This window comes from Penicillium verhagenii, assembly GCF_028828195.1.
Source record: "Penicillium verhagenii strain IBT 33310 chromosome Unknown utg000005l_segment0_segment0, whole genome shotgun sequence".
NCBI classification, from domain to species: domain Eukaryota; kingdom Fungi; phylum Ascomycota; class Eurotiomycetes; order Eurotiales; family Aspergillaceae; genus Penicillium; species Penicillium verhagenii.
Genome location: NW_026643169.1, coordinates 5,070,634 through 5,096,315, shown reverse-complemented (window position 1 = coordinate 5,096,315; position 25,682 = coordinate 5,070,634). Strand labels below are relative to the sequence as shown.

At 47.7% G+C, this 25,682-nt stretch overlaps 12 protein-coding genes across 12 annotated transcripts; 6 read left to right on the top strand and 6 right to left on the bottom strand.

Annotated features, from left to right (window-relative positions):
- Positions 1 to 1,734: 1,734 nt before the first annotated feature.
- On the top strand, positions 1,735 to 4,673 carry N7466_005393 (beta-mannosidase; the record flags this gene model as incomplete). The annotated part of the gene is made up of 6 exons (XM_057164790.1): positions 1,735 to 1,775; positions 1,878 to 2,015; positions 2,076 to 3,029; positions 3,079 to 3,509; positions 3,560 to 3,801; positions 3,855 to 4,673. 6 exons carry the CDS (start codon positions 1,735 to 1,737, stop codon positions 4,671 to 4,673), a joined length of 2,625 nt encoding a protein of 874 aa, XP_057023471.1.
- Positions 4,674 to 4,901: 228 nt separating this feature from the next.
- Positions 4,902 to 6,988, bottom strand: N7466_005392 (TAP-like protein-domain-containing protein; the record flags this gene model as incomplete). Its single annotated transcript, XM_057164789.1, has 4 exons — positions 4,902 to 4,986; positions 5,109 to 5,169; positions 5,362 to 6,739; positions 6,788 to 6,988. 4 exons carry the CDS (start codon positions 6,986 to 6,988, stop codon positions 4,902 to 4,904), a joined length of 1,725 nt encoding a protein of 574 aa, XP_057023470.1.
- A 683-nt stretch (positions 6,989 to 7,671) lies between these two features.
- On the bottom strand, positions 7,672 to 9,336 carry N7466_005391 (uncharacterized protein; the record flags this gene model as incomplete). Its single annotated transcript, XM_057164788.1, has 3 exons — positions 7,672 to 8,490; positions 8,546 to 8,621; positions 8,675 to 9,336. The coding sequence occupies 3 exons, from the start codon at positions 9,334 to 9,336 to the stop codon at positions 7,672 to 7,674; spliced, it is 1,557 nt and encodes a 518-aa protein (XP_057023469.1).
- Positions 9,337 to 10,433: 1,097 nt separating this feature from the next.
- N7466_005390 (RNA recognition motif domain-containing protein) lies at positions 10,434 to 10,984 on the top strand (the record flags this gene model as incomplete). The annotated part of the gene is made up of 4 exons (XM_057164787.1): positions 10,434 to 10,453; positions 10,507 to 10,579; positions 10,705 to 10,811; positions 10,891 to 10,984. The coding sequence occupies 4 exons, from the start codon at positions 10,434 to 10,436 to the stop codon at positions 10,982 to 10,984; spliced, it is 294 nt and encodes a 97-aa protein (XP_057023468.1).
- A 498-nt stretch (positions 10,985 to 11,482) lies between these two features.
- On the top strand, positions 11,483 to 12,681 carry N7466_005389 (Homoserine dehydrogenase; the record flags this gene model as incomplete). Its single annotated transcript, XM_057164786.1, has 2 exons — positions 11,483 to 11,513; positions 11,582 to 12,681. 2 exons carry the CDS (start codon positions 11,483 to 11,485, stop codon positions 12,679 to 12,681), a joined length of 1,131 nt encoding a protein of 376 aa, XP_057023467.1.
- A 322-nt stretch (positions 12,682 to 13,003) lies between these two features.
- N7466_005388 (uncharacterized protein) lies at positions 13,004 to 14,780 on the bottom strand (the record flags this gene model as incomplete). Its single annotated transcript, XM_057164785.1, has 8 exons — positions 13,004 to 13,204; positions 13,254 to 13,339; positions 13,394 to 13,476; positions 13,559 to 13,868; positions 13,921 to 14,070; positions 14,142 to 14,366; positions 14,426 to 14,650; positions 14,705 to 14,780. 8 exons carry the CDS (start codon positions 14,778 to 14,780, stop codon positions 13,004 to 13,006), a joined length of 1,356 nt encoding a protein of 451 aa, XP_057023466.1.
- Positions 14,781 to 16,083: 1,303 nt separating this feature from the next.
- N7466_005387 (zinc-dependent alcohol dehydrogenase) lies at positions 16,084 to 17,246 on the top strand (the record flags this gene model as incomplete). The annotated part of the gene is made up of 3 exons (XM_057164784.1): positions 16,084 to 16,226; positions 16,274 to 17,001; positions 17,059 to 17,246. The coding sequence occupies 3 exons, from the start codon at positions 16,084 to 16,086 to the stop codon at positions 17,244 to 17,246; spliced, it is 1,059 nt and encodes a 352-aa protein (XP_057023465.1).
- Positions 17,247 to 17,554: 308 nt separating this feature from the next.
- N7466_005386 (translin family protein) lies at positions 17,555 to 18,450 on the top strand (the record flags this gene model as incomplete). The annotated part of the gene is made up of 2 exons (XM_057164783.1): positions 17,555 to 17,742; positions 17,796 to 18,450. 2 exons carry the CDS (start codon positions 17,555 to 17,557, stop codon positions 18,448 to 18,450), a joined length of 843 nt encoding a protein of 280 aa, XP_057023464.1.
- Positions 18,451 to 19,675: 1,225 nt separating this feature from the next.
- N7466_005385 (RPEL repeat-containing protein) lies at positions 19,676 to 20,290 on the bottom strand (the record flags this gene model as incomplete). The annotated part of the gene is made up of 3 exons (XM_057164782.1): positions 19,676 to 19,848; positions 19,988 to 20,088; positions 20,157 to 20,290. The coding sequence occupies 3 exons, from the start codon at positions 20,288 to 20,290 to the stop codon at positions 19,676 to 19,678; spliced, it is 408 nt and encodes a 135-aa protein (XP_057023463.1).
- An 808-nt stretch (positions 20,291 to 21,098) lies between these two features.
- On the bottom strand, positions 21,099 to 22,493 carry N7466_005384 (uncharacterized protein; the record flags this gene model as incomplete). Its single annotated transcript, XM_057164781.1, has 2 exons — positions 21,099 to 22,291; positions 22,373 to 22,493. 2 exons carry the CDS (start codon positions 22,491 to 22,493, stop codon positions 21,099 to 21,101), a joined length of 1,314 nt encoding a protein of 437 aa, XP_057023462.1.
- Positions 22,494 to 23,113: 620 nt separating this feature from the next.
- N7466_005383 (sulfurtransferase) lies at positions 23,114 to 24,204 on the bottom strand (the record flags this gene model as incomplete). Its single annotated transcript, XM_057164780.1, has 2 exons — positions 23,114 to 23,171; positions 23,246 to 24,204. 2 exons carry the CDS (start codon positions 24,202 to 24,204, stop codon positions 23,114 to 23,116), a joined length of 1,017 nt encoding a protein of 338 aa, XP_057023461.1.
- Positions 24,205 to 24,463: 259 nt separating this feature from the next.
- On the top strand, positions 24,464 to 24,933 carry N7466_005382 (anaphase promoting complex subunit 11; the record flags this gene model as incomplete). Its single annotated transcript, XM_057164779.1, has 4 exons — positions 24,464 to 24,605; positions 24,655 to 24,686; positions 24,751 to 24,814; positions 24,869 to 24,933. 4 exons carry the CDS (start codon positions 24,464 to 24,466, stop codon positions 24,931 to 24,933), a joined length of 303 nt encoding a protein of 100 aa, XP_057023460.1.
- Positions 24,934 to 25,682: the final 749 nt, after the last annotated feature.

Sequence of the window (25,682 nt, the reverse complement as noted above, 5' to 3'; positions counted from 1 at the left end):
ATGGACACGAACAAGAAAGAAGGGGCCAAAGAGAAAATCAGGGTGAAGGCCCGCGCGAGGGTAAGATGCTAAGAAGGAGATGAGCAGCAGCTAAGACGTGAGAGGAAACGGTAGTCGTTTCTGCTCCGCCTAAATCTCCCCCGCATTTCAAGTAAGTCTGGGGTCTTTGTGCCCACACTCAAGTCCGGCGTCGCCGGATGTAGACTCGCTTACAGGGGATGTCACCCTTTGAGAATTATTTGCGACATCAAAGACGCTAGTACGATTATTGTAGATGAAATGATGTACGTTCCAGAAACAACCAATTCGACTTCATCAGTTGAATCTCGAAAGAGCCCTTCCAGTCCACTTGAAATTGCCGAAAGTCGGTAGATAGAAATGACACCTAAGTGGAGCTTGAAGTGAATCCCGAGTGACATGCTTACTTTCTTACCGAAAGGTGCCACGCGCCCGCCATACAAGGGTTCATGGAGATGGCGCTGGGGCAATTTACGGACTGCATTCTCGTTCCCACGCCACTGGCTAGTTCCACGCGCCGAAGCCCCTGCCAGAATTTCTCCAGAGAGGGGAACATTCTCCATGTTTCCTGACTTGGCTAGAAGCAGGGCATGTAGTGACTAGTAGTTTGCAGAAGTGGGACGAGCCCTGCAGAATACCGGAAGATCGCTTGTGGGGAATGCTTGAGACCGTATCGCCGGCGAGGGTCACTCACTTCCTGGCACTTTCTCTAACAGAAATCTCAACATCAGATATTCCTTTAGTCCGGGACGTCGGCCCTTGAACTCCTAACCCCCTGTAGGAAACACATGCGCTGAGTGGAGAGCTGCAGTTGCCCCATGGCTAATTTCCATGGCTAAAGCCTCGTGGATCGGGCATGGAATCCAGGGAAATTAAGCGGTGCGGGACCGAAAAAGATTGTTCGTATATTGATCAGGCGGGGCAGGGTCATGCCATCCCGTGCCCAATCACCGTCTTAGTATGGTTGAAGCCGAGACCCTATGGCGGACGCGATATCCACTTTCAGTTAAGGGCCCGACGAGAGAGAGGACATAGCACATGATGAATCCAACCCCAGCTTTCCAATGCCGAACTAGTTGGATATGAATTCCGGGAAACGACCTGTATGCAACTAAAAGAGGCATGGCTTGCGCAAGCCCATGCAGTGTGGTAGAAACCCCAGAGTTATTTGAGGGGGATTGTAACGCCAAGTCTAATCAAATGCCTCCTTTAATGAGAAAACCAAATTAGTACCAAGGGCCGTTGCCTTCCGGACTCCGGGGCGGGAATGATCATTGGTTCGGTTAGAAGGACTGTGACCACTAGCGTGAAATCGGGTCTCGTTCTGAGTGGCTTCGGTGATCATGAGCAAACTGTCTGGCTTTTGAGCGGAAATTCCTTATTCTTCTAGTATCTATAAACAGCCATGGTGACCTCAAACTAAGAAGAGAGAACAATCTTACCCAGTAAAACCCAGCCCTGAATGAGGAGAGGCATATCCTCCGTTGGAAGGGGATGGAGAGAAGAGATGCCGGAAGCTAGACGGAGATGACTGCGTGTCTGACCGGGTAAAGTGCAGATCTTTCAGTACTCTGCCAAACCCATCAGGGGTATCTCTCTTGGCGGGTTCAACCTCGGGGGAAAGCAGCATCGAGACTTTCCCGATCACGCGACGCGTGCTAGATACGGGTGCCTGAGGATAAATATGGTGCCCCTTTTATGAGGTGTCTAGGTCACATGTCTCGGAGTCTCCGCACCCAAACGGGAAGGCGCGTGGGGTAGCTTATCGATAAGGTAATCACTTGTTCATCTAAATAGTAGCTTAGACAGCTGTCTCGACTTCTCCAAAATCAGACACTCTAATCGACACAATCTAACAGACTTCGGCCGTGCATCATGAAGCTTAGTAGCTATACTCTTTCCTCCGGTTGGTTCTTTCGGGACCTGGAATCAGAAGACTGGATGCCCGTATCAACAGTACCCTCCGTTGTGCAACAGGACCTGATGGATAACAACAAGTGAGTTTCATTGCAATTATGTGAAGATGGTCATATAAAATGTTAAAATATCCGCATTAGGCTGGAAGACCCATTTCTCGAGCTAAATGAGATCAAAGCACGATGGGTCAACCAAAAGTCCTGGGTATACCGCAACAAGTTTGAAAAGCCGACCTTCCTTGACAACGCCGCAATTGACTTGGTCTTTGATGGGCTGGACACCTTTGCCACAGTCAAATTGGATGGTCAAGTGATTCTGCAATCCGACAACATGTTTCTAGGTCACCGAGTCAATGTGACGAAAATATTGGAAGCGGAGGGCCAGCACACGTTGGAAATTGAATTCGACTGTGCCGAGATTAAAGCTCGCGAATTACAAAACCAGGATCCATCTCATAAATGGGTAGGATTTAACGGGGACATGTCTCGTCTGGCGGTCCGAAAGGCTCAATACCATTGGGGCTGGGATTGGGGACCGGTGCTAATGACGGCAGGCATTTGGCGTCCAGTCCGATTAAATGTCTATACCGCACGTGTGGCTGATCTTTGGCCTGAGACAAAATTATCTGTCAACCAAGAGACTGCGGAAGTGATTGCCGCATTGAAGGTGGAAAGCACCGGCGTTGAAGAATACACAGCTCGGTTTGCTCTGAGTCTACATGGCAATGAAATTGCTCACCAGGACATACCGGTTGGCACTGACAATGAGGCCCAAATCACATTTCGTGTCAATCGTCCCGAGCTCTGGTGGCCCCACGGATATGGATCACAAACCCTCTACGAAGTGTCAGTGCAGTTACTCCATGGAGAAGAAATCATGGATCAAAAATCAAAGAAATTCGGAATTCGAAACGCGGAAATAATCCAGCAGCCTGACAAGCATGGGAAATCATTTTTCTTTCGCATTAACGGCATGGACATATTTTGTGGTGGCTCTTGCTGGATACCTGCGGACAGCCTTTTGACCAAAATCACCCCCGAGCGATATCGCAATTGGATCGAACTGATGGTTGAGGGGCGACAAGTGATGATCCGGTATGTAATAATATTGACTCCCAGGGTTTGACTAACATTATGACCGCAGCGTATGGGGCGGTGGCATTTACGAAGATTCTTCATTCTACGAAGCCTGCGACGAGCTGGGAGTGATGGTATGGCAAGACTTTATGTTTGGGTGCGGAAACTATCCAACATGGCCAGCTCTTCTGGAATCCGTGCGGCAAGAAGCGATATATAACGTGAAGCGATTACGACACCATCCCTCCATCGTCATCTATGTCGGTAACAACGAAGACTACCAAGTTCAGGAGTCAGTCGGCCTCACCTATGATTTCGAGGATAAAGATCCCGAAAATTGGCTCAAATCAGACTTTCCCGCACGATACATTTACGAGAAGCTGCTACCGGAGGTGACTGCAGAGTACTCGCCACAGACGTTTTACCATCCAGGCAGTCCGTGGGGGGATGGGAAAATCTCATCGGACCCTACAGTGGGCGATATGCATCAATGGAATGGTATTTTGACCCATTTTCTTAAGTACCAGACATATGCTGAACTATCTTAGTGTGGCATGGAACCCAGGAAAAATATCAAATATTCGATACTCTGGGTGGCCGATTCAACAGTGAATTCGGCATGGAAGCATTCCCTCATATGGAAACAATCAAATTCTTCTCTCAACAGCCAAGAGATCACTACCCTCAATCCCAGATTATGGATTTCCACAACAAGGCAGATGGGCATGAGAGGCGGATAGCAACCTACTTGGTGGAAAATTTTCGATTTCCGCATGGCGGAAGTCTCGAAGTAGGACTCCTCCCTATCTCATTTAGTATTTATGGTAGCTCTGACGCATCCAGGCATATATCTATCAAACTCAAGCCATACAGGCCGAAACAATGATGTTTGGGTATCGAGGCTGGCGACGCCAGTGGGGGGATGAGCGCCACTGTGGAGGAGCCCTTCTCTGGCAACTCAACGACTGCTGGCCGACTATCTCATGGGCGATTGTTGATTATTTCCTCAGACCTAAACCTGCTTATTATGCAGTCAAGCGCGTGCTCAACCCTATTGCCATTGGTATTCGACGGGAGCATCATGACTGGAGTGTTGTTCATGCTCAGCCAGCGCTTGCTAGTCGATATGAATTGTGGATCGTCAGTAACAAACCCGAAAACCTACATGGGAAAGTCGAGCTCCGGTTTATTTCTATTCAGACCGGAGAAGAGATACGACCCCCGATAATCCGAGAGAAAGTTTTGATTGCAGGAAACAGCACATCAAACGTCATTACTGACGGAATCATTGATCATGTTGCAGACTCGGAACCTCATGTCTTGGCTGCACGAGTCTGGGTAAACAAGAAACTTGTAGCCCGAGATACTGATTGGCCACAGCCATTCAAGTACATTGATCTGCCAAGACCGCTCATCGAGATCAAACGATTGAGCTCATTATCCGACGGAGAAAATATTCGGACTATCTCTATTTCTGCATCGAAGCCCGTCAAATGCCTTGTCTTTGAAGAGCGCGACGGAGTCAAATTTAGCGATAACGCGCTGGATATTGTTCCTGGTGATGTGCAAGAAGTGACCATCTCGGGATTGTCAGAGGACTCATCAAGCTTGGCCTATAGATTCTTGGGACACGAAGAGTCTGCCCAAGAAGTCATCGTTTAGGTCTCAATAGGTTTTAGAGATTTTAGACTGGCAATGAGATGTCTGCACTTGTGTAGACCGTCTCGAGTTAGAAATTCAAATGATGTATCAAACAATACTCGCATGATGGTATTATTCCTATCAAGCCTGTTGTAAATATCCCATTTATCCAAAAGCTGTCAACTCTTTATGGGTTGAACCCCACGGGATGTATTATAACTTGTCATGATTACAGGACCTCTGAGTACTTCACATCCCCGGAAGGCCAAAAGGTCGCTCGTCCACTTCGCAGATTGTCCCGACATCTGGGAGCGCCCCAGTTTGGAAGTAATTTCTAATCACATTGGTTGTACAGTTGGACGAGGAAGTGATTGAACAATGCTGTCAATATCAAACTTGTAAGCATCTCCATTTGTACCTCTACAAAATAAAGCAAGCATCAAATTCAAAACTTACGCCAAGAGAGTTTTGCTGTAATACTCGAGCATCGGAGAATCCGTGGGACATTGTGATAGCACTACAATTCGTAAGTTGATATCCACGGGATACATAATATAGCAGTGGAGATTCTCACTTTTGTAGAGGTGTTACTGGATCATATAAGTTGCCAATCAAGAGTAGAGGATGAGACGTGTTTTGAACAAATGATCCTTGATAAAAGAGTGATTAGATCCCAGTGAATTGCCTGTACACGTCAGGGATAACCTACCAGTAAAGGGCCATTCCGGTCGAACATTCCAGCCGGCGCATGGTAGGCGGACAGTGGGCCACAAATTTCCAATTGCCTGACTCTGATTCTGGAGTGTATGCCAATACTCCCTGTATTCCTCTTTCGTGATCCCATGGATGTCTTCTCCATCCGTACATAGGATACCTGGTTGTGCCTCAACATTGAACCCTGGAAGATAGGTGGATTTGCGGTTATTGGCCTTGAAATCGGCAAAGGAAGATCCATTGCGCTGAGAAATGTCTACCAGCAGTTGTGCCATGGATGAAAACATGTCCATGGGACTATACAGTGATTGCACAACCATGGTGTAGACGTCGCTGTAGGTGATGATATCAGGTCCTCTGGACACTGAACCGGGAACAGCAACGGGATTTTTGGCAATCTCAGTGAGGATATCGTAATATTGTTCTCTAGTCGCCTGCAAAGTATCCAAGGCAAACGGACATGACGCCGGGCCAGCTTCATGGCAGTATTCGAAGAACTTTTGCAATCCCGAGTCTGAGTCCTGAAGATTAAGAAGCCAGTTGCCAGCATAGTAATCTTTTGAATCACAGACTCCATCAATCACCAAGCGATTGATTCGGCCGGGCTGCATTGCTGCAAAAGTTGCACCTAAAACACTGCCATATGAAAATCCCCAGTAAAGCAGTTTCTCCTCACCTTTTTGCCACTTATTCCGCAACCGAGCATCTCGTTGTCTCGGAGCTGGGGAATTCATTCCGCTGTTCATCAGAAGTCTATCGGTTTCTTTCTCGCGCCACTCGCCGTGTCGCTCGACGAGTTCAACCATATCAGCCACCACGGGGGGCGTGCTCATGAAACGTCCTATCCATTCCGAGTCACCAGAACCAGTACTAACGCTAGAGCAAGTCTCGCCAAATGCAATTGCCCGTGCCCACAGATTGTTAAAAGCGGCATCTGAGCTCCCAAGGGTTCCCTCGGTATCCAGCTGAAGCTGCCACGCACGACGCGCTTCCGCATCCGCAAAACACGAGAAGGAAGGAGTGGTGTTGTTGACTCCTCTCGGATCAAAGCTAATCACATCAAAATACTGCGCACCTGGAGACTGGGAAGCCGGGTGTTCAGGTGATTCCTCAAAATCAACAATCTTTTGGATCTTATGTCCTTTGCGAAAGGCTAAGCTTACCCCAGATCCGCCAGGCCCACCTGGGTTGAGAATGACAGGGCCACCGTATCGGACATCTGTGACTGCAACCTTGGCTGGAAGCCGGATGACCGCTAGTGCGACAGTCGCGCCTTGACCCTCCGTACGATTCCAGTCCATTGGTACCTCTAGTCGAGCGCATTCATAGTCGTCAAAACAAGGGTGATAAATGAGTTGCTTGGTAGGTGTAATCTATTGCCTGTTAATATCTCGCAGTTTGGGAAATTGGCCATAACTCACAAGGTCCCATTCGAAATCCTTATCGACTGGTGTTGGTTGTAAACCCCTGGGAATTTCTCCGTAGTATTGCAGAGTCCACAAAACGGCTAGGATGGAAAAGATAGCGATCGGTCGGGAGACCTTATATCTCCATCGCCTGGACCTGTCTTCCGACTCTGGTAGAGGAAAGTCGACATATTGTTCTTTGAGACTAAGGTGCATGTTGCCAGAGGATGCGGGGTCGCGTTGTACGGTATCAGGGGGAAATCAACAGGTGTCTATACCCGCGGATCTTGGTAGGTATCTTCGGGGAACGAACAAGCGAGAGTTGAAAATAATGCCAGATATGATCAATAAGAGACAGACTTTGTAATACGAAGCCAATCAAGGGGGGATAAGGGAGCCTAAACTCCAATTTTGGACACTGTCGGGGGCAGCTGCGATGCGTAAGCAACGTTGGAATCAATCAAATCAAGTTGCGACATCTGTATAGGTGGAGGCTGTACACTATACCTATTCTGGTTACTTCCTGTCTCCCAAGATTCAAGTATAGTGATAGGCAATATCAATTGATGGATTTAGAGAAAGAATTCAAGGCCAATTTGCAGCCCCATTCCTGCTGTTATAAACTATTCCCAATACCTTCTGCAAAGTTCAAATCAATCTGAAGTCTCCGAGATTCATAAAATGACAAAAAATAGTAAAAAAGGTGGAAGACAAGTGAAGAACAGAGGAAAGAAGGTCCAGTCGGGACGAACAAAACAGGCTAAAATATCCAACACGATGGAGATAAATGCCATACTAAACTCAAAAGTTGAACGAAAATGCGTAGACTTCATTTTGGAATCTCTTGACGACTTTGGCAAGGTTGACCGGGGCCACAGTCGACCTTGTTTTTTAAACCCTCAAGGTCTTCCGTTCGACGTGGTGTGGTTCCCATTAGGAGAATTCTTCCCATTATGACGCATAGTGCTGGTCCCAGAGATAGATGGCCGTCTCGCGCCAGAAGACGGCATTCGACCGTGAGTGGGACTACTTGGACTTCGAATCATCTCTTCCTCTGCCAAGCTCCACAAGGGATGCGATGTTCTGATCTGAGTAACATAAGTGAAAGGATGGCGCTTCTCATTTTCTATCTGGGAGATGCGCGGGAAAATCGTAAAAAAGTTTCCTGCCGTCAAGGGGGTCTTTTTCTCCGCGTGAGCGCTATCTCCTCCTGGGAACTTGAACGAGCTCCACTCAGGATCATCCCAAACCAAGGGTTCGAAGTCCGGCTCGTACTTCAAATGAGCATGTTGGAGTGGGATCCAGACTTGGGTCGCCCGTTCCGCAATTTTCGATATGATTTGCCGAGCTTCTTCTTGTTTATCATCGGAGAGCGATTTAAACAGGTTATGGGTTACATTTCGTGAAACATTTAGGATCCTAGATTGCCGAGATTTCTCTTGCCCCGTCTCGTCAATTGAAAGAAGCATACTCCGACAGAATGATTCTTTCTCGCCGTCTATTTTGGCCAGCTCGATCAAGGCTGTTCGCAGCTTATTGTCATCAAGGTCGAGGTAGTTGGGCTGGAATATGTGCTTATTAATTTCTCTTGATAAGTGGCCTAGAGTCACAGCAAGGCGCATTCCTTTGGCCGCTATACTGGTGGAGGCGGGGAGAGGGACGTTGTGTGGCATAATCGATACGCTGTCCTTTCGGAATTTCTCCCAGGTGCTATTATCCTGCGAATCGGTGAGTAAAGAATTCCTCCAAAGCAATGGACTATACGGTGCCAACCTTCAATGTCTCTTTTTGCAAAATCTTGGACATCTCCTCTGTAGCAAAATCCCAAAGATTGGAAAATTGATCGATCCTGAAAAGGCTCAGTCATGAATCCGACATGCATCACTAAGGATTATGGCTTACATGGTGTCTTCGGCCACTTCCCGATAAGACCCTCGGAAACTCTCCAGTGTTTTTAATTTGGCTTGCGAGTCTTCCATGATACGCGTCATTGACGTACACTGCTCTTGCAGCTTCCCAACCTTCTTTTTCTCGATAGCCAAGCGATCGTTGAAGTTTGACTCGGACGCCTTCATCTTATTGATGATGGCATCTTTTTCTTTCAGGCTCTTTTGCAAAGATGTGATATCATCAGACAATCTCTCGAGTTTCGCCGCGTCCTGAATTTTGTCTGATTTCGAATTTTTGGCATCAGTTTCAAGTGTTTTGATGCTCTGTAAGTATTTCGAAATCGTAGTTTCTTGATCGGCAATGATCTGGCGCAAGGACTCAACTTTCGCCTGCACTTCCTTTTGCTTCGTCTGGTCTTTCTCGATTGTCGAGGCCATCATCTTCATAGCGATGGTATGATCTTTATCTTGATCGCTTAGTTTCTTGATCTGGTCTTGTTGGTGTTCAAATTCACGTATAAAATTGGAAGCTATTTGCAGCTCGGGTTTAGATGCAAAATCAAGCAGGCATTTCACCCAACACTTGAAAGAGTCACTCGTGGGTGAAGATGAATTGACATGCTGTATTCCGGGTTGTGGCCCAGGTGGAGGCGAAGGCTTCGTTGCCACTGACATGATGAATTCGCAGACGGGGTATGTAATTCAAACCTATCAATTGATGGTTCTGATAGATGGTCTACCCGTATGTCTGCCGGGGCATAACTCGAGGATTTATAGATTTATGTCCCTTGTCGATTTTTGGGATGTCGCCTTATCTCCACATGTGTGAAATACCTGGTTATCTCGCCTGTTTCTCCTAAGCGACCCCATTGAATCAGCCGGATCAATGCTAAGGTATGAGCTGGCCACAAGACCACATGGGGTTATGCGTGAGCCATCAGGTCCGAGAGGAGACATCTGGATATTCCAAGTCTGCAGCAACATTCGCGCAAGGAACATGACTCAAGTGTTCAAGGATTCAAGGATTTTGGAACATTTGACAGTTGAATTTTGAAGTTAGGTACCTAGGTATTCCCATGGACGGGTATGCCAGCAATGAGAAATGGAGAATTCAGCCTCATTTTTGCCTGGGGAGAAAAGGATTTTCAAGTGATGAGTTGTCAACTTGTCACATGCATGCAAGATCATGTACGGGGTGATGCTTGGCAACGTGGTCCGGGCTATGTGGGTGCCCGCATTCGTGCACGGGGCCTCGGGGACTATATTTTGGTGATGCGAACCCATGCTTGCATATCATCCATGAAGGTATATGTTGAGATCGGACTGTATATGGTTGCCTTGGATCAGAGGCGCCTTCCTGGGGCGAATTGATTCTGTATCTTCTTTTCTTTTTTGCTGAGATGTCGTTGACGTTTGACATTGTAATTTCCATCGCCTGCGGCGGGAAACATGGGAAAATGGGGGGAAATGGGGGATACTGGGAGATATTGGGTATTGCATATCAGCGAGTCAACTGTTCAACTGATGCCAAGGAAAGTGGATTATGGAAGGTTCAGTTGGATCCAGTTCCAATTTTAGCGGGGCTGTGTGTGTTGGGTTGTGTGGTTTTTCTAGATTTTCTTGCTTTTTCTCTGGTTTGGCAAATTTCCGTGTTTTTTTTTTGTTGCCCCTCACCGCCACAGTCACCTTATCTCTTGCCGGTGGGTTGAAATCTGACCTGAAGTCTCTTTATCATTTTTTTTCAATCCTTTTCTCACACACAATCCTTCAAAATGTCTAAGCTCTACGTCGGGTACGTTGCATCCTGCATTTATACTTGAATCGAAACTAATCACTGGAAAATAGAAACCTCAGCTGGAACACCACCACTGACTCGCTGAAGCAGGCTTTCGAGCAGTTCGGCCAGGTCGTTGACGCCGTACGTGAAACCCCTCCCCCTCTCTCATATTTTTTTCCCTCCCTTTTTTTTTTTTTTTTTTTTTTTTTTTTTTTGCTTCAACTTGATCTTCTTATTTCACACCAATTCTAACTTCCTTTTCTTAGATTGTCATGACCGACCGTGAGACTGGTCGCTCCCGTGGCTTTGCCTTCGTCACCTTCTCTTCCGAGGAGGAGGCTACCGCTGCCCAGAACGCCATGAACGAGCAGGAGTAAGTCTCTTTTAATCCCACTCTCTGATATGGGATCATATATTCCGCACAAGAAAATCCTCCCACTAACATTTTCTAGCCTTGATGGCCGCCGTATCCGTGTCAACGTCGCTGAGGCCCGCCCTCCCCGCTCCAACTACAACGGTGGCGGTGCCCCCGGTGGCCGCTGGTAAATATGGAAATGATTAAAAATCAATGATTTTGCATATGAAAAAATGGTGCGCGATGGTAATGGGGACTATATCTACATTGAATGATGTACGAATATTCTAGAATCTGCCAGGAAAATAAATTATTGTAATTTATGCCACTTTTATCCAATGTCAACAACTGGCACACCTTTTCTGGAATCCTAAATTCTTTATAAAAGTAATGTAGAAAAAAGGATTCCCACTTGTGTGATTAAACAAAACCCTTTGAACAGTCTATCATTCCAATTCCCCTACTTCCAATCTTGTCCCTTTTATTTTTCTTTTTTTTTCTTTTTTTTTCTCTTATTTTTCTCTATTTTTTCTCTCCCTCGATGAGGCCAAATGGCGCCATGGATGAGTCATACTCGTACGCTTAGGAGGTTTGGTCTAATGCAACTTCTTTCTCTGTCACGTTTATCCTTCAATGTTTCGAATATACTAATTTATCTTCCCATCTATAGACTTGGAGGGAAAGACAAAATGGCTAGCACCGTTTATCTCGCCATTGTGGGTATGGGCTTGCACCAATACTATCATTTTTGAACACTGCCCTCACGTACTTGAGCTAAATCGAAATAGGTGTGGGGGTTGTCGGTACAGCGCTACTTGAACAGCTTGCGCAAGTGCCAGAAGCACCTCACCTAGTTTTACTTTCACGCTCTTCAAAAACTCTGTTAGCACCAACTCCATCTTACGCACCCCCGATCCCATTTGTGGATTGGGAATCTGCTACGGTCACTCCCTCGATAACGACGGTGGATGGGTTACGGCCAGATGAGATAGAGGCATACCTCTCGCTAGTTCCTGGTCGGGTGGTTTTGATTGATAATACTTCTAGCCTTGCTTTAGCACAGGCATACCCGGCATTCTTGAAGAAAGGAATATCCGTCGTGACGCCCAACAAAAAGGGATTCTCCGACGACATTTCACTCTGGAATGATATCTTCGCTTCGGCGAATGAGGGAAATGCCCTAATATACCACCAAGCAACTGTTGGCGGGAGTCTTCCCATTCTGTCAACCCTTCGCGGTCTGATATCCGCGGGTGATGAAATCGTGAAGATAGAAGGTGTTCTTTCTGGCACGCTGTCCCTTCTGTTCGACACATATATGCCAGCTATCGGAACAACGGATTCCACATGGAGTTCACTCGTGGCGCATGCTCTCGGGATCGGATTCATGGAACCTGATCCGCGTGATGACTTGAACGGAATGGACTTTGCCCGAAAGCTTACCATCCTCGCTCGAGTCGTTGGTCTCCAGATAGCTGGGCCAGATGCGTTCCCTGTCCAGTCACTGATTCCCATTGAGTTACGGTCAATTCCCTCGTCAGCCGAGGGGACCTCTCGGTTCATGAAAGAGCTACCCAAATTTGATGAGCATATGGCGATGGCCAGGGATCAGGCCCAAAGGGAAGGCAAAGTGCTGCGGTATATCGGTAGTATTGACGTGGCTAGTCAAAAGATTCAAGTTGGGCTGCAGCATGTCGAGAAAGATCATCCGATCGCAAATCTCAAAGGGGATCAAATCGTGAGCATCTATACAAAGGGGTCTGGAGGCAATCCCTTGGTCTTGAAAGGTGGCGGTGGCGGTGGTGAGATCACAGCCACGTGCGTGATGAGAGATCTCCTGGAGGTGATCACACACTTGAAACAGCCCTTCAATAACTCACACATCTAGAGCACGTAGTAGGATCCACGGCTTGCACATGTGAAGTCCCGATTGCTCAAGTCCTGGCCATCCTTGGTAGATCAATTCATGTCCTTTCTAATGATACATATGACTTCGGGAACATGATGTGTATAAAGATTGAATCCTGCATAATCTCCCAGATATCTCCCTTCTATAAGTTCTTTGTTCTAATTCAATCTCCAAATGACAACTGTCGAAATAAATTGCCCCGAATGTGCCCAGCCAACATTCAGCGAGGACATTTGAGATTTGAGGAAATCCAGTCAAGGTGTAATTACTCAAGGATCACTTAATTCCCACCGTTTTATGTCTACAAACCAATATGCTCATGTCTTTCGTCGATCTGTTTCTCAATCCTCTCGGTGTTGATAGTGCGGTGATGTCCGGGCTCAATAGGACGACCACGAGACTCAAAGACGCCTCCGGTAAGACCGCCACTTTCAAATAGATGATCCACATCTTCCAGTTCAAGGCCCTTTGTCTCGGGGAAGAAGAAAAACACCATCGGGATCTATGAGGTTCAGCTTAAAAAATTCGGTGTTTAACCAGGGGAAGCTTACCCAAGCAAAGCAGAAACACGCGAAGATGATGAATGTTCTCCAGGAGATGTTATCAATTGCAGTTGGTGTCACTTGCACAACAATAACTAGAACAATCAGTAAAGGGAGAGATTAATTCTAAAAGAGAAGAAGTCACTTACAGACGCAAATCCAGTTCACGAAGCCTGCAAACGCCTGGCCTCGAGCCCGAATGCGCGTGGTCGTAATCTCACTGGGATAAAACCTGTAATAAAGTAAGCGCTTTTTTGTTTTGTAAAAATTTCCAGTCTTTTGACAGGTCTCGTGAAAGAAGGTAAAGAGCATACCAAGGTACAGGTAAATACCCAACACCCAGAAAGATTTGAAAAATAAAAACAAAGACCGTTGCAGCATATGCACAGTCTGTGCTACCGACAGAGAGCAGGGCGGCGACCATAACAAAGCAGACACAGAGGCCAGCAGCAGAGATCATCAGGGAAGAGCGTCGCCCGAGAACGTCCATGCTCCAAAGAGGGATGATTGAACCAACCAGGTATGCAAGCGAAGTGCAGCCGCCAAGAATCAACGCCAAGTTTCGGGAAAGCCCCATTGCATTCTCATATACCGTTGGTGCATAATAGTTAATCATGTTTGACCCTATTGGTAGTTAATAAGTCTCTTCTTCTGAAGGTGTTCTGGTGGATATTACCAGTGAACTGCTGCTGAACATTGACCAGACCGGCCAGAATCATGCGACGTAGGTTCTGGACCTTGCCTCCGGCTAAAAGCTCCTTATACTTGAATGGGCCACCTGATGACTCAATCTCGATAGCCGATTCAATCTGGCGACGCAGTCGTACTACTTCGGGGTCGATTCATCTGCAGGTTGCTCAAGTTGAAGATGGGCGAGAATTCGGCCCGCCTCGTCACTGCGGTCTTGTTCACAAAGCCAGCGAGGTGTATCAGGAAGTGGGATCATCTGCAAAACCAGACAGACGGCAAAGAAAGCCTGGAAACTGATTGGGAAACGCCATTGAACAGGGGAGTCGACGAAGCTGAGGCCGTAGTCGAGCCAGTATGCTATACATAGCCCGACGATTGTAATTGTTCCCTGCGCTGATAAAAGTCTGCCTCGGCGCTCTGGTCGTGCCATCTCTGCATGGGCCTCAGTGATAGCTCTTTCATGTTTGTTGATTACCGTTAATGTGACTTACCACTCTGGTATGTTGGGACAGTACTGCTGTTGATGCCATTTCCAAACCCTGTGACAACACGGCCAACCAAAAACTGGGTTCTGGTATAGGAAGAACCCAGGATAACGGTGCCAATGACCATGATCGTGCCTCCTGCCATGATCATCTTCCTCCGACCGAGTTTATGACCGACAACAAAACTAAGCAGACATCCGACAGCGCAGCCAATATCATAGATCGAGGTCACTGTCATATAATTTTTTAGCTCGGTTCCAATCGATTTCAGAAATGATTGCTCACGGATTCCCTGCATGTTTGCATCTGGGTGACCAAACTGTTGTCCAAATTGATTGTTGGCCCCGATCAGTCCGCTCATGACTCCCTGGTCATAACCAAGTAAGAGGAAAGCCTGACAGCTCGCCGCTACATGAGATTAGTATTCTCCAACATCAAACAATAATTCTCTCCTGTGATTTGAATATGTACCTGTCACGGCCCAATGTAAATATTTCCCACGTAGTTTTATCATCCTGTTTATGTATATCTCGATGGTTTGGATGTAGCAAAGAGAAATACAGGTGTATTCACAAGACTAGAGTCCAAGTTCCCAAGGGGGTTCTTTTCACTCCGTCGTTTGATCGATGATGATCATATTGTCTCGCGGTGTTGTTCCCCCGAGGACGACCACTCGGTCTAAATGAACCCGGTGTTGCATGGGTATTGGCTCGCTAAAGGCCCAAATCCGGGGATGAGTGGAGTTGTTGTGGAGTCACCCCGCACGGTGTTGACGGACGCTCGGTTTCAAGGAACATTCAGGGCAGGTAAGCTTCGGCAAAGGCTTCGGTGGCTTAGTTTGGCTTGTATTGAGTTGTCAACTTCTTCACCGAGCGACGCCACTTGGAACCTTCTTTTGAGGTAAAGATGGACATACGAGTTATACACTGCTCTCTCTCTCGGGTTGTGTTTGGAATGTCCCGACTTATCATTCGGCTGATAGACACACGGGGATGAAAAAATCAAATTTTCGTGACAGAATTGAAATGCCCAGGTGGAAGCACATGCATGTGTGCAAAGGTGGAGCCAACATTTGAAGGGTTCATGTTTGAATCATTATATTGAATCAAGGATCTTCCAACCTTGGAAGGTTGTACCCTTGGTGGATTGAAACACACAAGAGGTATATCTTCTCTCTGCATTGTCTCATCGAATCTCCTACCTATATTTGCCGCATGTATGAATGTCACCAGTCAACTGGCTTCGAATATCTTGTTTGATCTTGGAACCAGAGCCAAAATATACCTCTTCCAAAGTTGTGGATTTTGAACGTTGAAGGCAACGCTGACTCAACATGTCGGGACAGAGCCATCTTGCATGTGCAATCCGGAGGAAATAAAGTTGACCAAATATATTCAATCATGAGTACTTCCTCTCCAACATGCTCTTCTTATGAATACCAATGTGTGAGCCCATTTTCTGTTTTTCTCCTTCTCTTTGATTTCAACTGGTTGTGAACTCGGCGGGGTTCGGCTATAGATCGCCATAACCGCGATGCGGCAGAGCGTATCGGTATTTCTACAGGTTAGTCATCGGCTTCAACACTTTTAATTCGTAATCCTTCTTCTACTTCCAAGGTTGATTCTTCGCATTCTTTTGAATCTGCCAGTCTCTGGAGCAAAAAAATGGCATCCATTCCTAATCACCAAACAGCAGCTCTCGTGCAAGATCCTGGTGAAAACTTCAAGATCTTGATCCGCGATGACATCCCCGTCGGCGAACCAGGGCCAGAAGAGATCCTAGTCAAGCTAACGTGCACAGGTCTCTGGTAAGTTCAATATACACTTTACCCATTCCGATTCTGACATCAAACAGTCACTCCGAAGTCCGAGCCGTTCTAGCTTGGGCTGCCTACAAATCAATAATTGGACATGAAGGTGTGGGGACAGTTGTCAAAGCGGGCACCAACGTTACTCCATCGCTCCTCGGTCAGCGCGTCGGCGTCAAGTGGCTTTATAGTGCCTGCAAAGAATGCTCCGTCTGTCGGAGAGGGTTCACCCAGAACTGCCCCAAGCAGGTAAACACCAGCCGCCACGTTCCCGGCACGTTACAGCAATATGTCGTTGCCGATGCCCGGTTCATCACGCTGATTCCCAAGGGGCTTGCGGATGAGATCGCCGCTCCCATTCTCTGCGCTGGTCTAACCATGTCTGGGGCTTTGGCGCATCTCGATCACGAGCTCCGAGCTGGGGATTGGATTGTGATTTCCGGGTCGGGCGGCGGACTGGGTCACATAGGGGTGCAAATTGCCGCGCGGGTGAAGAAGCTCCGTGTGATTGCGATAGATAGTGGGGATTCCAAGCGAAAACTTAGCCTGGACTCTGGAGCGGTAGCATTTGTGGATTTCAAGACGGAGGATGTCACGGCGCGGGTATTGCAATTGACCGGAGAGGGTGCTCATGCCACAATTGTCGTGCCTGGGACCAAGGAAGCCTTCCAGATAGCACCATCATTAGTGCGAAATATGGCGACTATTGTATGTGTGGCCTTGCCCCCGAACCAAATGGATATTCCGATTTCTGCCACTATCTGTGCCGCTCGAGGTGAGTGATGGCCTGCTTGCATCTTTACTGGGTCAGAATCCATTCTAATCCCAACAGGACTGACGATTAAGGGCTCTTCAGTGGGTACTGAGAGTCAATTGACGGAGCTGCTGAATTTGGCCTTGGAGGGAGTGATTACTCCTGCCATTGAGGTATTTGACTTCGCTGAAACTGATAGACTTATTCGCCAACTCACCAAGGATGAGATTATGGGTCGGGCAGTGGTTAGGATTCCGGTAGACTAGTAGGAGAAGAGTTTGACGAGAGAGTAGTATGTCAAGTAGGTGAAATAGCATCTAATCACTTATTTATGAAGAAAAGTCTCGTTCAATGATTTTCTGGTATCTAAAAGCCCTACAAACTTGGAATTCCGTCTTGACTATTGATTTTTGACTCTTGAGTCTTGACTCTTGCCAGTGATGTAGATCTTGCCATTTGCTTGGTCAGATAAAGTTGATGTAACTAGTTAACTATCGATAAGTCGATAAACCTCTTATCGCGCAAACCTCACTTTCTCCACCCCTCTCACCTTACACACACACACCACCTTGAAATGGGAACCAAACGATCCTGGCAAGGGCAGCCTGTCACACAAGACACCGATATCACTATGACATCTGAAACCACCACCCCGATAATCACCTTGTTTGAGGGTTTCCGCAATGAGCTGGACCAACATCACGACCGACGCGAGCGGATCATCAAGGTCAGCCGGGACATTACCGCCCTGAGCAAGAAGATGTAAGTCCGTCGCCTAACATTCTCCAGGTCCCACAGTCCTAACATGCTCTCAGGATCTTCGCTCTTCAACGCGTGCGCGCCATCAACCAACCCCTTCCTCCGAAAATCTCGCAAGAAAACCAAACCCGCCTCGACCAGATCAAGGCTCTTTTCAATTCTATCATCCCAGATGTCACAGGCATCAATGCTTGGCGATACCAGCGCCAGATTGGTGGTGGTATCCAAGAGTTCATTGAAGCAATCTCGTTTGACCACTACCTGCGCACGCAAACGTTGATCAGCCACGCTGAAGTTCAAGCCATACTCCCGCATGAGCTTCTAGTCACAGAAGATGATTATCTCATGGGTCTGTTCGATTTGACTGGTGAGATGATGCGCTTTGCCGTCACCGCACTGAGCTCTGGGAATGCAGCCAAGGAGGATCGAGCCGAGGCAGAATCTACAGATGCGACAAGAAAACTCCCGCATCTTACTGCCGAACAGGCTGGTATTGTCATTGATTTAAGAGCTATGCGTGCAGAGTTTGAGGCGCTCAGTGTTCCAAAGCGGTCAAATATGCTACGTGATTTGTTCAAAAAAGTGGAAGTAATGCAGAGTAGCGTGGAGAAGGTGGAGCGGGCAGCTTATGGAATCTTGGTACGTGGAAGCGAGCGCCCAAGTGGATGGACGCCAGATCTGTCAGCGCCGGTTGAGATGGAGATTCATTGATCTGCGAACGTCTCTCCTCAATCTGATGCCTCGAGTTACTCTATCCAAGATATAAATGTTAAAACACAATTATTACGAGCCATATGCATGGAATCTGATGAGAGCTCTGCGCTGTGAGGCAAAGTCCGCGGCCGGGCGGGTAAACGTTTTTTTTTTTTTTTTTACGTCTACTTCATTGAATATGTCTAGGTCTCAATAAATCCGAACCTAGTCTCTAGTAGCTATAGTCCTCGAGGGACACAGGATACATACTCTCAAAGGCATATATTTTATGTAGTACATACTAGGTAAAGACGAGCGCTCAAGTGCTGTAGGTCACTGGTCATTCTAAGTCTACTACTTACGTGTGAGATCTACCATGGATGCACATATAATAAGTGCTTCAATGACTACAACTCCCTTGCTCAATCAGTATTGCCTTCGAATGTTTGTAAGGTTCAATGTTCTGTTGACTAGTAGTCAACTGGTACATTGCTATGCACATATTGACATGTGTTCTGCAACTCTTCAAATTTACCGTCGGCGTGTCTCAAGTACTTTAGAAAAATATAGTAAGCTCTTTTAACTTGTATCAATCAACAACCATCGCTTTGCTCTCATTGAAACTCTGCATATTCCCAAGCAGGTGCTGACAGCGAACCTCAAGTGCTTCAAATGTTGGAAGCTGGCATGCTACTAGTACATAGTATTGTAACTAGTATTCAAGTGCTAGTACATGGTGATCTCAATAAACATCGGCACGCGCTAATCCCCGCCGTGTACTCCACTCTTGATTTTACAATATTAAAAATCCAGAAAGACTTACCTCTCTCGAGTCTATAGCCATATACGCAGAAACGAAGTGGATAAACAGATAATAGCTTACAGAGAATCAAAGATATAGACTTTGCGGGGAAAACAATAAAACGATAACTTATATGTGGAGCAGACATCGACAATCGTCACCGTGACATCACCATCCGCAGAATGACTTGCCCCATCAACCCCCGCAAAATTAAAAGCAGAAGACGAAGAAGAATAAGAGAGAGAGAAACGAAGTTCGTAGGGGAAAGGGGAATAGGAAATAAGGATCAAGTGCAAAAAAAAAAGAAAAGAAAGAAAGAAAAGAAAGGGCGAGAAAGCGCCATTTCCCCTCACATTGGGCCTGCTCACAGTCCCAATCTTATCATCACGGAATCAGGGAGATCAGGTTCGTAACGACCCCGCAGAAACATCATGTGTGGACTTAGGCAGAGCGCGGGTTCTCATCTTCCTCGAGGATACCCTGGGAAATCAGATCCTCGGGGTCGGGACGATTCTGAATCTTGTGTTCCAGATTATCGACGAGCATGTGGCGCTCTAGTTCGCGGGCCTGGGCCTGTAGAGCCGGGGCGGCATTGGTCGAGGGAAGAATGTTACCTGCCATGGTTAGTAAAAACATTGCAATGGCTTTTGCACACAAGGGGGAGAGGGCTGAGGTCGATGCATAGCAAAGCAAGAAAGAAAAGGATAGTAGTTTCAAAGGTGGCTCAGAAAGGTAAAAGAGAGGGAGATATACGCTCCACGAGCTCGTCCCGTCCCGGCCTTTTCCCCAGATTCTTCTTCAGTTCGTCCGAAGCGCGCTGACGGGCGAGTTCCTGATGAGCCGCTTGGAGAGATCTGTTGTCAGTCAGCCACAACGGCTTGCAAGGGGTTGATAATAATAATAAAAGGCGGGGGCCCCGTACGGCGCAACATTGGTGTTCAGCAAGATGTGACGGTCCTTGAGGTCCTGCGGGTCCGGTCGGGTTTGGAGATGCTTTTCCAGCGAGTTGCGGCGCTCATAGGGGGCCGTACCCAGAGGAGTTTCGTCAATCGACATAATGGAGTATTGATAAGTCAAGGAATGTGGAACGAGATGGATGTAGAAAGTAAAGGGAAGGTTGAGGATGAGGGGAAGAACCAAGTGCAAAGGTCATGTAATAGGAAAGTCAAGTGATGCTGGGTCACGCGGGGAAACGCCAACTTTTACTAGTACTACGTAGTATTTAGTGTACACATGCAAGTTGAATGGTTTTTTTTTTCACAGTTTACAGCCTGGTCAAACATACAACTAGCAGTATGGAAAGAAATTTATCTCTGCAAGTGATTTTGCTTACAGTGAAGGAGAAGAAAAAATCAAAATCAAAATCCTTCCTCTGTAAATTTCAGGCAAATAAGAATCTACTTGGCCTCCATAAGTCAAAAAAGAAAGGAAGATAGAAAGCAAAATTCTCATCAAGAAACACGGCAACCCATATTTTCCCCCAAAGAAAATTCCTGGGCAACAAAGGGTACGGAGGGCTCCTCAAGGAAGAATCCAATAGAGCAAGTCCCTCTGAGAATCGGAATCGGAATCGGAGTCGAATCGAAATACCCTGTGGGAGGTACATTTCCGGCTTTCCAACCGTGTTGTGTGATCCTGGGAGTCATGCCGGGTGTGGGAATGAAGGGGAAGGGGAAGCAGAGATTAGAAAGATACGCGTCCTGCAGACAAGCACAGTAACGAATCGCTTTCACCTCGTGCGAGATGCCGGTCCTGTAAGGGAAAGAAGACAAACCCGTCCGGTGTCTGGATACATTCATTTCAACATGTTCACTTGGTCTGCTGAGATCCAATCGAGTCGGTCTCGGCAGACCCGCCCATGGTATCAAGGAACCCAAAGCTTGCCCCGGCCGCGGGTGTTGCCTCGTGCAGCACCACGAGGGGCACCACGAGGGGCACCACGACCAGATCCACGGCTAGATCCACCACGGCGCCCGTTGGAGCCACGCCGGGATGCTGCGTTTCCGCGAGCGGCGCCCTGCGGCGGGCTCGGATCAATGGCGGATGAAGCCTTGGTGGCCCCACCAATGGATCGGCTGAACGAGTTCGGGTCAATAGGTTGGGTGGGCACTTCGATCGGTGCGGTCGTTGGGGGCTCCACGACGGCTGGGGGGTTGGTCTTTACAGCAGGTTTGCGTGATGCCGCGCCGCGCGAACCCCGGGAAGGGCCCTTGCCACTGCCGCGGCCGCGAGGGACAAAGACCAACTCATCTTCGTCGCTTTCATCCTCATAGGACAGGAGAGTCTTGGGTTCGGGAGTCTGATTCTGGGTCTGGATCTGGGTCTGGGTCTTCTCAACGTATTTGCAGCGATTCTTGTATTCGCGCTCTTCGTATTGAATCGCAGTACGCAGTTGGACGATATTTTTCACACCAATTCCGAATTTTTGGGCCCAAATTTGAGTCGCGCGGTCGTTGGATACGAGGATACAGCCATTCCCGGACTTCTCACCATCGGGACCGCTGTGCAGGCGCCACAGGAGAGCACTCAGTAACGGGCGGAGCTCAGCCGGGGCCACGGGAATCGTGGACGATCCTGTGCGCTGATGACCATGCTTTGACTTCCCAGCTTTGGCTGTATTGCCATTCTCATGCTGAGCGCATTCGGGGCTGGTGCGAGAGCTACGGGAGGAAGTGCGCGAGGCTGGCCCGCTTGGGGATCCAGCGGACGTATTAGAGGCCGCTTCAGGATCTTTCTTGAAGTTCAATCTGCTGAGTAACATCTGGGATAAGTCATCCGATTCTGGTGCGCCGGTGGTCTCCCGTCGCTGGGTCGGCGATTTCAGAGTATGGGCATTCGCATTGACTTCGTCGCTCGGTTCCTCCTCGAATTCGGGCAAGAAGAATTTCTCCGCATCCTCCCAGTGCTCGAACAGTTGATTGGGACCTTGGATTTCGATCCTATTGGATGCGATGGCGTCTTTGCCGGAGGTGACTCGGTCGAGGAAACGAACGGCCTCGCGGGCATTGATGGCGGTTTGCGATCCCGCCCGCTTCAAGGCGTGGAGCCGCTCAAGAGCTGGAGGTGAACCGTGCGGTCAGTAACGATCTCGGGCAGGCTGAATACTCTTGCGTTTCAATTTCCGTAACAAGGACTTACTGTAAAGAGGAACAATGAGATCGATGGACCCGTTGGTGGTCCATTTCTTAATCTCGCTGATATTGGTAGTCAAAGCCGTCTCATCCACGGCGCAGTGAAAGATCTTGCGTCCGGTCGACATGGTGGAGAGATTAGCTGTCGGGTGGGGGAAGGTCGGAAGGGGGGCAGTCCAACCCTATACAGGGGAACTGGAAATGAAGACAACCGCAACTGAAGGAGGGGGAAGATTGGGTCAGCAGAGTCCCACGAAGGAGGTTTGCGGATTTGGGGTGGTCTGGGAATGTGGGGGCAGCGGGACGCCGGAATATGAGCGCAACGCACTATGGAAAACACAATGAATCATCTGCAGCATCTTTAAGACGGTGCAACCCAGGATAATGCTGAGTAGGGGGACTTGCGAGTGGTAGATGGGAAATCAAATCGGCTTTCAGGCTGAGATGAAGCGCTGACTAAGCGCAGTACCGGGGTTCAGAAGTGCAACTTACAGGAGAACTAAGCCTGAAGAAGAATCAAGATTCAAGAGAGAGGAAGAACTAAGCCTGAAGAAGAGATCAAGGGATAAACAAAGAAGAAAGAATCAAGTAAGAGTTGATTTTACATGCGAGGTGTGCACAAGATGTATCATCTAAGGATATCAAAACAGAAGGGAAAGAAGGTGTTAAGAATTAAGACACCCAGAAATCATTCCTCCATCTTATCAATCATACTAGTAACTGTTAAAGGGAGACATGTCATTTTCCTTCACTCCTTCACCTTCTTAATGAGACCATCCGATTCCTTCACTCGCTGGGCCCATTCACTAAATATTTTGTTAATATATGATGGGAAAAAAAAGGAATGTCACAGAAAAACGGGGAAGAGGGAAGGTCTCACGTCCAGCTGCCATCATAAACTCGGCGCAGGTTAGCGTCACCATACTCGGCCTGAGCCAGTGCAGTTTCAATAATTGTGGCTGTGACACCAGTCCCACAGGAGCTGATAATGGAGAGAGCAGGGTCCACCTTGTGTTCCTCAAAGACTTTGTGCAGTTCCTCGGGAGATCGATAGGTCTTCGTCTCCGGGTCTAGCAACTGCTGGAAAGCCAAGCTCTTAGATCCAGGCATATGACCCGAAGAAAGACCGGGGCGTGGCTCGGGATCTGTCCCAGCCCAGCGACCATAGGAGCGAGCATCCAAGATCTCAACTTCTTCTGCGCCCTCCTTGCCATAGTCCAATGCCAGCTCTTTCATCTCACGGAAAGATATGACCAGCTTCGAGTCGTAGGTTGGGATTGGGTACTTGCTCTTCTCCACAGGTGTGGGTTCACCACTTTCGGTCGGAAATTGTTCTTTGGTCCAAAGGCGGTAGTTATTGAGAATGTGAACATTAGGGTGGCCGAAGACGCGTAAAGTCCAGCCCACACGCGGGGCGCTGAAGATTCCCAACTCGGCGGTGTCGTATACCACGACTTCATCATCACGACGAATCCCCAGCTCACTCATAGCATTTGCGAATGTTTCACATGTCGGCAGCATATGAGGATAAGGTGAATCCTGGTCCTTCACGGCGTCAAGATCAAAGAACCGGGCCTGAGGAATGCGTGACTTGTGGAAGGAGTCAATGCCGGTGCGGCCCTCGGCGTCATTTGGCATGAACCATGCTGCACACAACGGAATAACTCGTGGTGACGTGGAAATTTTAGAAGGCGGGTTCTTTTTCAGAGCCTCATTAAGCTCCTTGGGAGTAACCAGATAGGAGGAGAAAGAGATCTGGCGAGACCCGCGAGAGCCAGGAACTCGAGCAGCCATGGTGGGACGAAACAAACGAGAGGAGCGGGTGGCTGCGAAAGCCATGATTTCAAAAGGGGGGGAAATAAAAGCACCAAAAGAATTCCCTCTCCTTTTTTTTACATTTAGCAGTGAAACAGTGAAATGGCGAAATGGGGGGGATGTGGAGTTTAGTTAATTTGGTGCGGAGAAACTCATGTGATAACGATAAACACCAAGGTCGCGCTTATCAACAATTCTAGCAATTCCATCACTTGGGGTTCCCTTTTGCCAACGTCGCCCACTTCCACCTTTTCTACCACTGCCGAAGGAGCATGACCCGATCATGAAAGTCAAGCTCAAGGAATGGAATGCTATCGCAACTTGGCATTGGGATATGCCGGAGGATGAAGTCTGTGGTATCTGTCGTGTCCAGTTCGACGGAACCTGTCCGACCTGCAAATTCCCCGGCGACGACTGTTCGCTCTGTAAGTCGCGAGCTACCCGTTCAAGACTCTTTGACTAAAAATTTCGCAGTGCTCGGAAAATGTGGGCATTCGTTTCATATGGTAAGACTTGGGATATCAAGATTCTGAATATGACCCGAGGATACCAGACTTACCGAGTCACCAGCATTGCCTTTTGACCTGGATTCAGCAAGAAACCTCCAAAGGACTTTGTCCAATGTGTCGTCAAAGTATGTTTTCCTCCCTTCCTGTCATGAGATCTATGACTTGCTCACCACCCTCAGAATTCGAATGGAAACAAACCGAGGAGACCGAGGAGACTGAAGAAATTGAGGAACCCGAGCGATGATGGTCCATCATGTTTTTTTTATGGCGTTCACTAGGCACATTGGAGGATAAACTTGTTATTTCATGGGGTTTGAATTTTTGCATCGCTGGGGTTTTCTTTTTGACACTACTTTATCAAATAGTTATGGGATGGGAGCATTGGTCATTCCTTCCAAGGCGTTAGAGCAACTTCAATGTTGAGAGATTCAAACTTTGGATGTTGCATGATGCATTCATGCAGAACCTTGGAATCTTGAGCGTAGTATGTACCCAGGCCTCTACCTACAACTACTTTGTACTAGATACAATAAGCCACAGTACTGAAGCAGGTACCTAAGTGCTAGAGGGGACCTCGAGAGGGCTTTCATTTCAACGTGATCTATTGCGCAATCACTGGAGCCATCTCCATCTCCAATCACGTCATAAAGTAACACTTGAAGCCATCCATTATAAACAACTACTAGTAAGTAGTAACTAAGTAGCGGTTGATGATGGCTTAGATAAGGGTGGTGGGGCAAGAAGTGTCGGAAAATACTCCGACAATTCATTATCCGTTCTCAACTTCTCTTTAATTTGTTCAAAGGCATGTCATCCGTAGGCTTGTTAGACTTCGACCGGATTTGCGCGGGCATAATCAAAATGGATGCTCGCAACCATTGCTGCCGTGATCTGTCCCCCCATTCAGTTGTTGCGATTGGTTTCGCCGGCAAAGTCCAATTGTCAAATGAATGAAATCAATTCCGAGTAACTATATTTTGGTCTAGCAATGAG